Source organism: Musa acuminata, chromosome BXJ3-1 (genome assembly GCF_036884655.1).
Source record: "Musa acuminata AAA Group cultivar baxijiao chromosome BXJ3-1, Cavendish_Baxijiao_AAA, whole genome shotgun sequence".
Classification (NCBI taxonomy): domain Eukaryota; kingdom Viridiplantae; phylum Streptophyta; class Magnoliopsida; order Zingiberales; family Musaceae; genus Musa; species Musa acuminata.
The window spans coordinates 13,089,903-13,104,297 of NC_088349.1; the positions used below are offsets into that span (position 1 = coordinate 13,089,903).

Genomic DNA, 14,395 nt, shown 5'->3' on the forward strand with positions numbered 1-14,395 from the left:
AAATGAGATTTTGTAAAACAAATTTTAATTTTAATTTTAAATAATTTTAAAAGGGGGACAGATATGAGGAAGAATGAGAGGTTTTTCTAGGCAATTATCCATAGTTATTCAAATTTATTTTTCTAAGAACAATTATTCTAAGGGAAATGTAAAGCAAGGGATATTCTAGTTTTTGAATAAAAACCATCCTACCTAGTTTTTTTTTCTTAAGTGCAAAGTTAAATCTTTTTCTCTCATTCTTCATTAGATAAATAAAATTCAATTTATTCTTTCTAAAACCCTCTCAGTTCTCAAAATTTTCTATTGATAAGAATATAAATGCTTTCATTCTGATTTTTGTTGGAGGTAGTGGTGCATCAACAAGTAAGAGATTTTGAGCAAAACAATAACAATTCTCTCTAGTTCTAGAAAGAAATTTCTGTAAGTGAGCAGTTGCATCATAACATTAGCATAACAGAATTTAATGTGACAATGAGCAACATTTCTCACCTTTGAATATCACTTTACCCACAATATATTTATTGGTACAGTGAAAAAACTAACTGCTGAAGCACATGTTAATCTTTACATATTCCTACAGAAGTTTCTTAATCTTTACAGAAACACTATGAACTGCATACATCATACAACTATTGATCATAAAACAAAGATATTTACAGCAAAAAACCAAAGATTGCTGGCATCAGATAGAGGAATAATTTATATGCAATATGAACAGCAAGGTCAGTATCAGGGGTGCTATAGCTGTGCTCCGGTTGGACATTTTGGAAGGCCTGGAAACGTGCCACTGACCAGGAATCGGCTTCAATTCAACTTTACACACTATAAAATCACCTCAGAGAAGAGAAATCTCGATATTTAACCCCCCATTCCAGACGAAGCCAAGGCACACTGACCAGATGTGTTTTCTTCGTTGCATTCCTCAGTTTGTAACAAGTTTACCTGCAGAAGAATTGCAAAATAGGTGGTTTCAGATGAGCAACTTCAAGAGGATGTAGGTGTTAGATTTTGGCCATAATAGATGAGAATTAAAAGTAAAATATAACTACCTTCACGATCTCAGATTTAGTAAATGGGTGCCAGTATGCTGCTAAGATACTCATGTGAAAATCCTGCAACAAATAAGCATTGTTAACAGATGAGATAAAAATAACAAAAAAGTATGCCTGAAAATCATATGTAGACTTTGCACACTAATGCAGACTGGTTGGGAAGCTGCCCCATGGTTCCATTCGTTTTTGCAAATTTTATAACAAGGGTATTGTAACACCGGGAAGGAGGATACTATCACAATAGCGAAAACAGAGAACAAATTCTTTTTGGCAAATTTTGACCAATCATTTTAGTACTACTATATGCAATAAAGTTATTATTAGACTGCTAAAATTTTACGTGGTATGTAACCTTTTTAAAGTATCTGACCTCTGTTCTTGTATTATCCTTCTTTCTACAAATTCCACAAACTCCAAGAATGACCATTTTGAAAACCCAATGATGCACAAAAACTGAAATTTAATTATGCAAGTTGCCAAAGTAAAAGTATGAGAGACATCCAGTTGTTCAAGATATTGCCATTGGAGCTTTGAAATCCAAGTAGTTCAGCAACTTTAATTTAACCATCCTAGTGAGGAGTTGACATTTGAAAATGTCCAACTTCAGGTTATAGTTTAGCATTATTTGTTGTCAACTGCTAAATCCATCGTTTGTCTCTGCATAATAAATTTTACAACTTGCTAAAACACGTGATAAATTTATAAAACAATTGTGAGGGGCATCAAGAGTCTTGTGTAATCGTTGGATATCTTTATGATTGAAAAAAATTATAACAAAATTATGAGACCAACAATGCTTTATGGATCTGAGTGTTGAACCGTTAAGAAGCAACATATACAAAAAAAATTTGTATTGCTGAGATGGATGTGTGGAATTACTATGAAAGATTAAAAAATATATATTTTTCTTCGTGACCAATTAGGTATCGTTTCGATAGAGGATAAGACGAGAGACAATCGTTTAAGATAGTACGAACATGTGCTCAGGTGTCCTATAGATGCGATAGTTAAAATAGGTCAAATGATTAACATTAGTGGTACAAGAAGAGGTAGAGGAAAACCTAAAAAGATTTTAATATAAATTCTATATGAATATTTAAGTGGTCTAAATTTAACTAAACATACGACTTTTTATAGATCTCAACGGCGGTAAAAGATCCATATAGCCGAACCCAAATAGTTAAGACTTATGGCTTTACTGCTGCTAAAACACATGGTAAATATGTCTTGAACTATGTACAATTTCAGAATACTTGTATTCAAAGCTGAAATGCACCTTTGACCACATGATTTCTGATTTAATTTCTAAGACCAACATTTGATCCTACTTTGTATTACTGGCTGGTGAATATTCCTATTTGTTTTACAATCACAAGTGCCAGAAATGACTTTTCAAGAAAACTAATTCTCCGTTAACTCATTTGCTTGGTCAACCTGCAAATTCTAACATAATTCCTCACAATGATTCAAATACCAGCCCTACCATCCAATCGGAAGTATTTGCTGGTCCAATAGGGGACCAGCACACAAACTGGGAATTTCACCATTCTGGTTTGAACCTAGTGATACCAACCCAGATGGTAAGCATACCGCCAGTTTCCAAATAATAAAATATATTCATTGGGCTCTTTATAATCTTCTTCCCCTCATTTCTACACTTGTCTCTCAATTCCAATCCATTATTTCCCCATTTCTTCAACAAACATTCTCAATCCCACTCCTCAAAATTGATTTCTCTTTATTCCAAGACCAATCTCAAGCATTTGAAGGTTCGTTCTCAAAAAATCATCCCACCTTTTATATGGAAAAGGTAAATCCAAACCTCAAATTGGCATTCATTTGCTTAATTTCTCAGAATGAAGTTGCATTCTTATTATTGTTTCTCCTTCAAATAATGATATCATGAATTCAGATGATTTAGGATTTTTCTAAAGTTTATAAATGATGGCTACATGAGTTAATGAATGATTCTGAACTATATGTTAACGGATCTAATATAAAATCCATCAAAATCTTGCAAAGATCTGTTCAGATCTTACCAAAATTCTTGTGCATCCAGCCTACATCCATGCCAATCTGACATAAATCCACAAGCATCAAGGGATCTAGGCCAGATACACAAGTATCAAAGCTAAATCTCTGCAAGATCGAGGTTAGATCCACATGGGGATCGTCGCAAGGTACTAAAGGTTAGTTAATGATTATGGACAATTGAGACAGTTTATATGATCTACAATCATATAGAGTTCCTCAAAATCACAGTCTTCCTACTAGCATGGATCTTATGGCTAACTCATGGTAATGGTCATTTTTTTTCTTGAATTTGAAGACATCATAACTCAAGCACCAATAGAGCAAAGAAAGCCGCAATTCTACTGCAGACATCCTACAGAACTCTACTTTGCCACAGTAATTGTTGACTTAGTGACTACAGTCGCAATTCTACTGCATACATCCTACAGGACTCTACTTTGTCACATTCATTTTCGACTTGATGTTGTATTATCTTGGTTCAAGCAGATAATGTCTAATTAGATCCAACCTTATAGCGCACAGGGAGATCCTGGCTCTTAAGCTACATAGAAGTCTAAAGTGAACAACTGATCGAACTTATAGAGTTTTAACATCTAGATGACCATTAAAATTTTTATGATTGCAGACGGGAGAACAAGACCGAATTAACCTCGTTAGGCAATGACCATCACAACAATTTGGAGATAGAGTGCACTGTGCGGTACCATTATCTATGAAGATGTATATCAACAACCATTTTAAAAGTTCAGAAGCTGACCTATGTTGAACCAGCATAAACAACGCAGCTAAAAAGTTGCACATATTAACGGAATCAATTACAGAGAGAACACTAATGATATTTAAAAGACAATAGTAAAAATTTAACTACCAAGAAGGATTGTCGAAACAGATTTAACAAGGTAATATGATAACCATTTCATACAGTTTCAGTGCATCAAAAAATCAAAAAGAAATTCAAGTTATTAGAGATAATGAAGATATATAGAGTAGAAATCTACTGCATGGAATCATGACTTTCTTTTACCTCATGTTGAACATATTCTGAAATAACACAAAAATATTTCTTTGTCAACATAATTTCAACTGAGATATTAAAGCAAGAAATTTCGTGAGGTGCAAATAAGTAAAATTTCAAGAAAGATAACAAAAAGAATTAAAATTTAAAAATATGATAGACATATAAACTGCAAATTCATCAATTTCAGAAGTCACAAATATCAAAAGAGTGCATAAGACAAATTCTCACCCTGAATGGATCGCCCCTCAAAGACTGTATGAACATGGAATTTTTTGAACCCCGGCCCTGCAAATAAGATGTGGCTGTTGCATTAATGCCAACATAGAGGCACATAACAAGGATGTTCCAATTCCAAGTTTGCAACATAGAATTGTGTCTAGAACTTTCATTTTTTAATTTAACTATGGAATCTACGAACACTAAGTTATAGTTGACGACACTGGTATTTCAACATAATTTCATAAGCAAAATTTTATGACTGTTAAATTTTTTTAAGAAGGCTCGATATCAATATAGTGTGCTAAGCATATCACAGCTGCTATATACCATCCAAGAAACTACACTATATATGCATTTATATAAAGAATAAGGGAAATATAATTTAAATAGATATAATAATCCAAAGAAAATCAAGAAAATTTTGAATAAAAAACCAAGGGTACTAAACTTGAAAGACTATAATGGAAAGGAACAGAATATGCAAAAACAGAAAGAGAAACAGAAACAGATCAAGACTATAATGGAAACAATTAAATACGTTAGCAACATTAGCAACTAAATATGCAAAAACAGAAAGAGAAACAGAAAGCTCCAACAGACTAATAATTCTCAACGTGAAACCAGTATTTTCATGAAACTCTAAATCTAGACAACTCTACCTCCAAATAGATGCATTCTTCAATATTGATTGTAATTGGTTCTTTTCAAGATGATGTCCCTTTCTCAGAAGAACTAAAGACTATATATTAGCAATCAGCTCTCATTGACTTTCTTCTTGTGCAATAAAACAGTTCAAATGACTGACATGATTCTTTCCATCTGTTTATTCCACTGTAATATAATAGCTCAATAATAAGACTTAGCTATCTTGTAGCAGCAAGACACATGTATCCTGTCCTGCTGCCAAGAACAATAACATGAGGCGTCCACTTAAATCTAGAAAGCATTGGGCAGTTGAAGCTAACAAACAAAGATTAAACTGACACTCTTCAAATTAGACATTAAGTAGCCTAAGCAATTTCATCCTCAATAGTTGTCCCAAATCCACAAGTTAGCAATTTTCATCTTCCATGGTTGTCCCAAGCCCACAAGGATCAACACTTAGAAGCTAAATGTTATGGAACAGTTAATTGTGCAAACTGCAAGTCAGAGTTGACAGGCATCAAAGCTAAAAATACAACAGGTTCTTGTAATGAAGTTTATCATGGAACAATCGATTAGGAATGTTCATCGTGTATCAAACTTAAACCATTTTGATGAAATTTCATTATAGATCAAGAGTAGCTTTTTACAGTTCAATGATGTCATTAAAATAAACATGTTATTATGTTATTATGATACCTTAAATGAGTTTAACATTTTGTTAGATACATATGATATAACGAATATAATATGACAACACAATCATTCAAGGATTTTAATTTTGAATAATACCACCCGTACCGGGTGGTATGTACCAGTCTACCAATAGACCGGTACGTGGACCGTCTGCTACCAGGTGGTACCATCGTTTGGGGCTGCTTCCGCCCCATTACCACCCTAAATCGGTCGGTGACGATCGATTTCAATAGTCGCCAGCCACTACTGGGTGGTATTAGCCGAGGGAGAAGAAAGAAGAGGGAGAAGAAGGGGGAGAACATGGAGATCCGGCGCCGCTCTCCCTCAACGATCCCAATCCATCGTCGCCCTCCCTCGTCGGACGCCGCATATGAGATGTTGCCTCCTCATATGAGGCGATGAGGCCTTGGCATCATCAGCGACTTCTCCTCATCCGCGCGGGGAGAAGAAGCCTCAACGGCGTCGCGGGGAGAAGAAATGAGGCGACGAGGCAGTGACATCACCTCGTCGCCCTTTTTTGCACGGGGAGAAGGAAACCTTGATTTCTTCTCCCCATGTGGGCATAAAAAGGAGGCGACGTCGCCTTTTTTTTGAACTTATATATATATATATATATATATATATACCGAGCGATACACCCTGGTGTACCACTCGGTACTTTGTATCGTACCATACCGAGCTACACTCAAAACAATGGTACGATATGAAATTACGATCCTTGTAATCATTGGTAGATAAGTGATCAAAATATAATCAAAAATCTTTTTGGAGGTTATGAAACAATTTTCTTTTAATAAGAAAGAACCACGTGAAATAATTCAGGATCAGTAGTAAACAGATTATCTTCACTAGTCTTTAATTGAAAGTCAAAACCACATTAGGTATTCAAAAACAAAATGTGACGATGTTAGCTTTCTTGGAACTAATCAGACAATCAATTATAAGCTACAAACAATAAAAAAAACAATTTTTAGCACTAATTTACCTCAAGGTAGACATCTTTTAGCCTCCTTCCAGTTTGAGCACAGCATATTCTTACAACATGCTCTTCACAACTCCCAGTTATAATGTAATCTCTTTCATTCATGTAATAAGACCGAGTATAATTTTGCGCACTTCCAGTAGAAGCAATGTCATATGATGTATGGAGTCTTCCATCTACAGCCAGTAGTTGCTTAACCTGGAAATACTTGTTAAGATTACATCAATATAGGATTGCAAGTATAACAAATCTTGAAGTGTCTTATAATTTTACCTCATTGTCAATGGCTGATGCAAGTAAATAGTAATCATCAGGAGAAAAGCAGACCATCACATTCCCCCTAGAGCTAGGAGCTGTATAACAAGGCTGTGAAGTACCTTGCCTTAAGTCCCACATCTTGACATCTTTATCAAAGGATGCAGTAACAAATACAGTGGGTGAATGATGAGCAAACTTGACAACATTAATATGTTCCTTATGAAGATCCTTGAAAATCTGCAACCTTCTTCCACTGCCTATGTCATAAAGAGCCACATGATTTGAGAATCCACTCGCAAGGAAATATTCATCATTTGAATTTACATGGACGGAGGTCAATTGCTCAAAATCATCAAATGTGTGCATAGAAGCATCCATTGTGCAAAATCGATCAGTAATCTTTGATGGCATTTGACAAACATCATACATTTGCAAAGAACCATTGTCTGAGCCAGCAATGAGCTAGTGGCGACAGCATAAACCCAAACCAGGACAAGTCAGTAATGTGGAAAATGAAGGACAAGATGAGTATAAGTACAATTATTTGTGAAGCAACAAGTACACACTATTATTGAATTAAAAAGAAGAGACGACCTCAGCATATTTAAAAGCAGCAGATCTATTTTCACCAGTTGTTAGCTTACCTTCGATGGATGCTTCTTAAGCCAGCAAAGACCTAAAATGCTATTTAGTGCTCCAACAGAGGGAAGGTAACCAACAAGTTTCTCGCTTTCATGGTTGATAACGACAAGTTCCCCATCTAATGTTCCAAAGACCATAAGTCTTGGGTCTGTAGGATGATATTCAAATTGTCTTGGACGAAAACTCTTTGTTTCTTCATTTGAACAACTTCTAAACTTGGAAATGGAATGTAAATGAGGCCGTGGTGATGAGCTTACTTTAGAAGCAGAAAGTGACCTGAGAAACGAGTGATTACTTTCTCTAAAATATGGTTGCTTCACTTTAGAACCTTTCTGGGAAAAAATACCACTGCTGATTTCACGCCTCTGCAGAATATTGATAAGACTATCTTTATATTGTCTATTATATGGTGCACACTCAAAATATCTGTTAAAAATTACTTTTGCTTCCTGCCGCTCCAGAGACCCAATAGGCAAATTATCTAGAACTCTTAGACGTGGCAGTGAGGTTATGATAAATTCTCTGTAGTATCTTTCAAAACAAATGGGTGAAGGATGACTAGAAATATGATTTTTCAATGACATCCTTGGAGTTCTCCCCGCATTCAACATATCACTTGAAGAACCTTCATCTTTAGGAAAAAATATATCATCGAACAAAATGTTATCACTGTGATTAGGCTGACAACAAAATTCACCAAGAGTTGCTTGCCCAGTAAAAGAATTGTCATTATTTAAACTTCCACTTGCATCCATTATCTCAGAAATTGAGGCAGTACATGGCACTGAAGAACTAGATGGTGTAGAAAGTTCGGATGGTCTTAAAAAGATGTTTGAATTGGCCTGTCCATCGAACTCACTGAAGGTATCAGAAATTTTTCGCATATTATCAATCCCTTGTATATCACTTGAAAATTCAGGATCACTTTCTTCTGATAATTCCTCAGAAGTGCTTCCAAGCAAACTATGATTTACTGACGGAAGATTCTCTAAACAAAGGCCATCAAGAGTATCCTGTGAGTAGTGTGGCATAGTTTGCTCCAAAAAATTCTCATTAGCCATGGACTGTGACCCATAATAAGAAGAAAATTGTTGCTTACTAGAGCAAAATTTCTCATTTCCCGGTCTAATAACTCCACCAGATGCCGGGCATGGCCCAGTATCATAACAGCACAAACAATTCTGGAAGCGAAGTTCTGCCAAAGAACATAGTTTTGATAGTGCAGCACTGGTCATCCAAAGATTAGCAACTCGTGTTTCACACATCGAGAGCCGCATTAGCTTTGGCATACAACTAAAACAACTGATGTGGAAACTGATCAAATGAACACTGAAATCCAAATTAAGTGTGTGTAACTGCATGAATTTCCCAATCATGTTGAGCTTTCGAATAGAAGAGAAACGTAAGTTCAAAATCTGGCATGTTGTACCTCTCTGGCAAATATCACTAGAAACAACAGAGAACACACCAATTATGCCAACGAACAACATAAGTTTGACATGCAATAAATACTCCAGACTCCAATTACCTAAGCCAGTTCAAGAATGCCAGCATCTATGTAAATGAAACATACCAACAAAGCATGCATTTACAAAGTAAGAAGTTTCTAACCAATTACCTAAGGCAGAGTTCCAGAATGCCAGCATCTATGAAAATGAAACTAACCAACAAAACATGCATTTACAAAGTGAGAAGTTTCTAACATCCTTTGATGATCCATGCTATGAAAGGCCATGATAATCAGGATTGGCTAATCTTGCCCTAAGATCCAATTGGTTAATTCTAACAGATCTCAAGACATGCAATTGGTAGACCCTGAAGAATGGGGCATGTCAGGTGTAGGTGCAGCCAATTTTAAACACCTTAATGTTTGCTAAGATTCATAAGAAACTTTAACATGCAATATGCACAAAGTTTTCTATTGAATAAGCACTACAGTAGCATACGTTCATAAACCATGGATGGATTAATGGGGAACTTGAACAATATAGATGAACAAAATAGTTAAGGTCCAATATCTCAAATTGTAAATAACTGAAGTGATGACATCCATACATAAAATATGATATGATGCAAATTTATAGTGATCAAGAAGGGATTATGAAACTCTCAGCCATAACTGAAGCATCATCATCATTATCAAAAAGTTCCCTATAAACCATCTTTGGTCATCCAAGGGGGAGCCATGACTGGCCATGCTAAGGGGCCCAACCACTATTGTACTTGGTAGCTAAAGGGCCTATGATGCCACCTCAGTACCTCTAGCATGCATGAATGCCTCTGTGGATGTATTTCATTTTGACAAAATCTGGTTAGCAATTGATAAGTCAACGAATATGACGTCTAGTTGGATAACGATTGAAGGCAAAACAGTCCAACTTAAATTTTCATTATTGAGTTAATGCCTATCTACCAAAATCGCAAAGATCCTTCAATCAGTTTCGAAGAGGGACAACACATGACGAATGTGAATAAATACTTGAATTCTTTGTTACCTCCACCAAGGAAAGACAAGTCTATGCCATCTAGGACAGTGAGGCAACCATTGAACTCAACCTCAGCACCCACATATGCTTAAGCACAGCCACCAAAGACGAACGGGACAATAGGGTTGCTGGCGGGGGCGAATACAATCATCAGCTAGTAGCCTCAATGCGCCATATAACGGTATAGATGACAGTGAGTACATCTTATTGCCAATCATTGTCAAACTACCTATTCTTCTTCAATCTTGCATCAACTTTTCTCAAATTTGTCAAAATATCAGGCAGTCCCAGATACTATCCATGCTAAAAGGCAACACAAAAAGTCTAAGCCTCGCATGTCCTGGAAGTGATGTGGTTTCTGTTCTTTTGTTTCATTTAATTTGGATCCAAACCATTTCTACCTGGTGTACATATTTTGTTTGCTAGGTAGTAGATTTGCACCATAACCCACTCTGAAATTCTTTCAACATAATCTGAAAGCAAGGTTGTAAATATTTGTTTTGACTTTGTTAATAGTATAGCTAAAACCAGTGAGTTTGGTTTTCGTTAGCAATCAAAATATTGGTTACATTTCATCTGGGTCAAGGTTGTAGATGCTGATTATAATAAATATAAATGATACCTCTACAACTGCAATAAACCATTACAATGATTATAACAGCTGCTATCAACCGACTAGCTCACTTTGATTGACTTTCACTTTTTAATGAATATATATTCAAAAGCAGATCAGTCCATTATAACATGTTTACAGTGGGAAATAACAGAAACAATGAACATTATTGTTCAAATCACTATTTCATCAAAGAAGATACCCATTTTCAAGTAAAGCACCTGCCATTATAATTCAAAATTCATACATGTTCAAGTTACATAAGACTGATAATAATGGACAACAATGTGTTGTAATTACTTAATACACATGACTTTTTTGCTTCATTAATGGACATTTCAGTTATAATGGCCATTATTTCGGATGAAAGTTGGTGTTGAACTTGAATGTTAACCCCTTCATTGTTAATTTGGAACTTTAAGAGGAACTCTAATACCAAAGGAGATCTTGTGAAGTTTAGTATGACATACCGCAAAGCATCTTTCCAAAATGATGAATTAATGAGATCAACAACCCGAAGCTTTTGGTTGACTGCACTAAGTAGAAGTAGAAGACTTTCTCCGTCTAATAAAACATTAGATGATTTTTGGTATAAATCAACTGCATTTATATCAGATAAACTGATTTCTGACAGAGTATCTATAAGTGGAGGAATATCCGAAGACGTCAAATGGTCAATCAAGATTTCCAAATGGCATTGCTCAAAGTGTGCCTTTTGATGCTTAACCTGGGAGCAAAATAGTAAACATTAGACTCTACATGCAGGGCCTCGAAAACAAAAGGTATAAAAGGATACAACAAAGTGACCAGTTTGTTTCAGAAAGAAAAAAAGGTAACAACTTAACCAATTTCAAGTTTTAATGCCTTTTGGCTTATAATACAAATGCATACTCAAATCTTAACCAGGTATTGGACCAAGCCAAAAAAAGGCAAAACCTATTTTTAACTATGAAAGAAACAGTCAAGCTAATTATCAGATATAAAGAGTATGTATGTAGTTGCACATGTCATTGTATTGGACACCAAGACATAAGTTCTGGGACTAATCACTTGAGCAAGCTTATAGAACTAGAAAATTTTAACCAGATGACGATGAAGTTGGACACTAACACTGACCTCATAAGCAGGAAATGAAACTGAAAGCAGGTGACCAAAACCAAAGACAAAAGTAGCAGCTCATAATGCACATAACTGTTATTGCCAAAAGTCAGAAACAAAAAGTTCAAAGAAAAATGCTGGTACCCTTGAACCAGGATATGTACATTATGCAATTCATATGTTTACATGCACAACCCTAAACTTGGAGAGGCAAAGATAGACAAGGCAGGTCCCGTCTAAGACTCTAGGGATGAATTTGTTAAGTGGGATATGTTCACTGGAACAGTAAACTGATAAGAAAGAAAGACAGCAGATGTACATATGAACATATAACAAAAAACTAGCAGCAACTGAACCATGTAACACCATTCACAGATGTCTAAACTGATATACCTGAATTTTGCTATGCATGATAACAGGTGTTTCTTATCTTTGCTTTATTTAGTAATAAATTTAAAGTCAAGATTATAATTGTTTCATATGTTAACAAAGTTGTTGGATGATAAAAAGGTCTAACAATTTTGAAACTTTTTAAAAGCATTTTAAAGGTATAAAAAACTGCTCCGCTCTGAGAACCCATGGTGGTTTTTTAGACAAGGCTGTCACACTATTAGCCCTGCATATCTACCACATCCATCCTTCATCCTGGTCACAGTTATTAAATCTACTGTAACATGAGCCAATCTTGCTAATTTTTTATTGAAGCACCCAACAGCCCCCCTACATGTTCGTGACATCTCAATTCAATGAATTACAACTTTTAGAGGGCATACTTAGGACCTCATTAAGTCCCCTTGTATACCCATCCTTTCCATGTCCAGGAAACAGATAGCAGTGGAGCCCTTTCCCAGCCTTAATCAGCATGCTATCAAGTGATCACATTAGAAAATCACGAAATGATCAATTCCATCGTTTTCTTGGAAGATAGTATGTTCATAACTGGTAATTCGTACAACCACTAATGGCTTCGGCCAAATCTGTTGCTCTTGAAATAACAAAGCTTAAACATAGCTTTTTATGTAGTCTTAAAAAAAAAATTAATCACAAATTTGACAACTAAATAGAATTCCCTAACCTGTAATTAAAACCCCCACCGCAATAAGCTCAACGATGTTAAGTTACTTCTTTAGAATTTGTACATCCAAATATAATAAAAAACAGAAGGTGAAATAGTAATCGAAGCCTTCAGATGTGAACAAATACATCTTATATGATGCAAAACTTACTTTTGACAAACTTGACAAGATTGAAGAATTGGGTAGAACCTCCAGCTTGTGACAGGCATCAAGGTACCTAAGAACAAAACAACCAAATCCAACGTAAAACACTTGAAGCAAATGGAATCTAAAACAGGAACCCCAAGTAACTGCCGCATAGATCACGCAGGAAGGTAGATCAACAACTAAAGGCAAAGAATCGGAATGCAAATAACACAACGACATACACAATCGTATATTTTCATGCTTCTTGTAACCAAAATCAGAAATCGAATAGTGCATTATCCAAGGTCCTGTTGAAACACAATAGTCATGCCTTTCCTATCAGTATTCTGCATAAATTTCGGTGATTAACCTAAACATATGACAAGAATCTATTCTCATTTTTCTTTTCATTTCACGTTGCAGCCAACTGGAACATCCTCTTCCCAACCAAAATTATCAACTCCGTAAAAATAGCCCTAGGACCCGATAACCAAAGACAAAACAGAAGCGCACAGGAGAACCAAATCCCTTATAAAGGGCTCAAAGAACGAGACAAGCAAAGCAGCAACGATAATCGGAATCCCAAACCGATTGAACTCATGCGTGAGAGAAGTTCATCCTCTCAGACCATCAATACCGCCCAAAAATATCTCAGAAATCGCGAAATCAGAAGCACGAGTTAAGATAAGAGATCTCAACACAGAGAGAGAGAGAGGGGCAAATCCTCATGAGGGGATAACCAATTCATAAATTTTCGCAGAACCAGACAAGCGTCACAGCGAAGGTAATCGGAGTCAAGTATGAGAAAAGTTCATCCAATCATACAATCGGCCGCCAAAAAAAAAAGGATCACCGTACTCGACAAATCAGAAGCGAGAACTAAGAGAAGCGATCTGGTGAGAGAGAGAGAGAGAAAACCTTGATTCCAGCTGAGAGAGATCCGAGGCCATGGGAATCTGTTGACCTCCTCGATTCTTTCCTTCAATTGACGCGCGCGCACCAAAGAGAGACAGAGCGACGGACGAATCAAGTCGCGATGGAGGAAGGAGAGGGGATAAAGCCGGGAGTGCTCGGGTTGACTGTACGTTAGACTATGGGCGGATAAGCACGAAGAATTCTTCTTACCGTACTCCACATGCGTTTATTGTCCCATTTGTGTTGCCGCCTCCCACGCGGCAATAATTGCACAGTGGCTGCGTCAGTGGTAGTAACAGTCTCGGGCAGGAATAAAAATATCTTGATGCGACGCGGACGGCCGGTGGTGTCAGTTTACCACACAGGCAAAGGACGATCTTTTGGTAACTGAAATGGACAGAAAAAGGTGTTCAAAATATCCGCCGGACCAACTAAAGGAACAGACAAAAAAAGGGGGTTAATTTTATTTATTATCATACATTTATTTCAAAAAAATGACCATAGTCGATTGTTAATAGATAATATTTTTATTTTAGAA

General features: G+C 36.1%; 1 protein-coding gene across 1 annotated transcript; it reads right to left on the reverse strand.

Annotated features, from left to right (window-relative positions):
• Window positions 1–481: 481 nt before the first annotated feature.
• On the reverse strand, window positions 482–14,061 carry LOC135629468 (protein DWD HYPERSENSITIVE TO UV-B 1-like). The gene is made up of 9 exons (XM_065136869.1): window positions 13,861–14,061; window positions 12,967–13,033; window positions 11,113–11,369; window positions 7,546–8,989; window positions 6,917–7,363; window positions 6,647–6,841; window positions 4,333–4,389; window positions 1,050–1,112; window positions 482–942 (listed from the first exon to the last, which is right to left on the reverse strand). The coding sequence occupies exons 1-9, from the start codon at window positions 13,890–13,892 to the stop codon at window positions 859–861; spliced, it is 2,646 nt and encodes an 881-aa protein (XP_064992941.1). The 5' UTR covers window positions 13,893–14,061; the 3' UTR covers window positions 482–858.
• Between the last annotated feature and the right edge of the window lie 334 nt (window positions 14,062–14,395).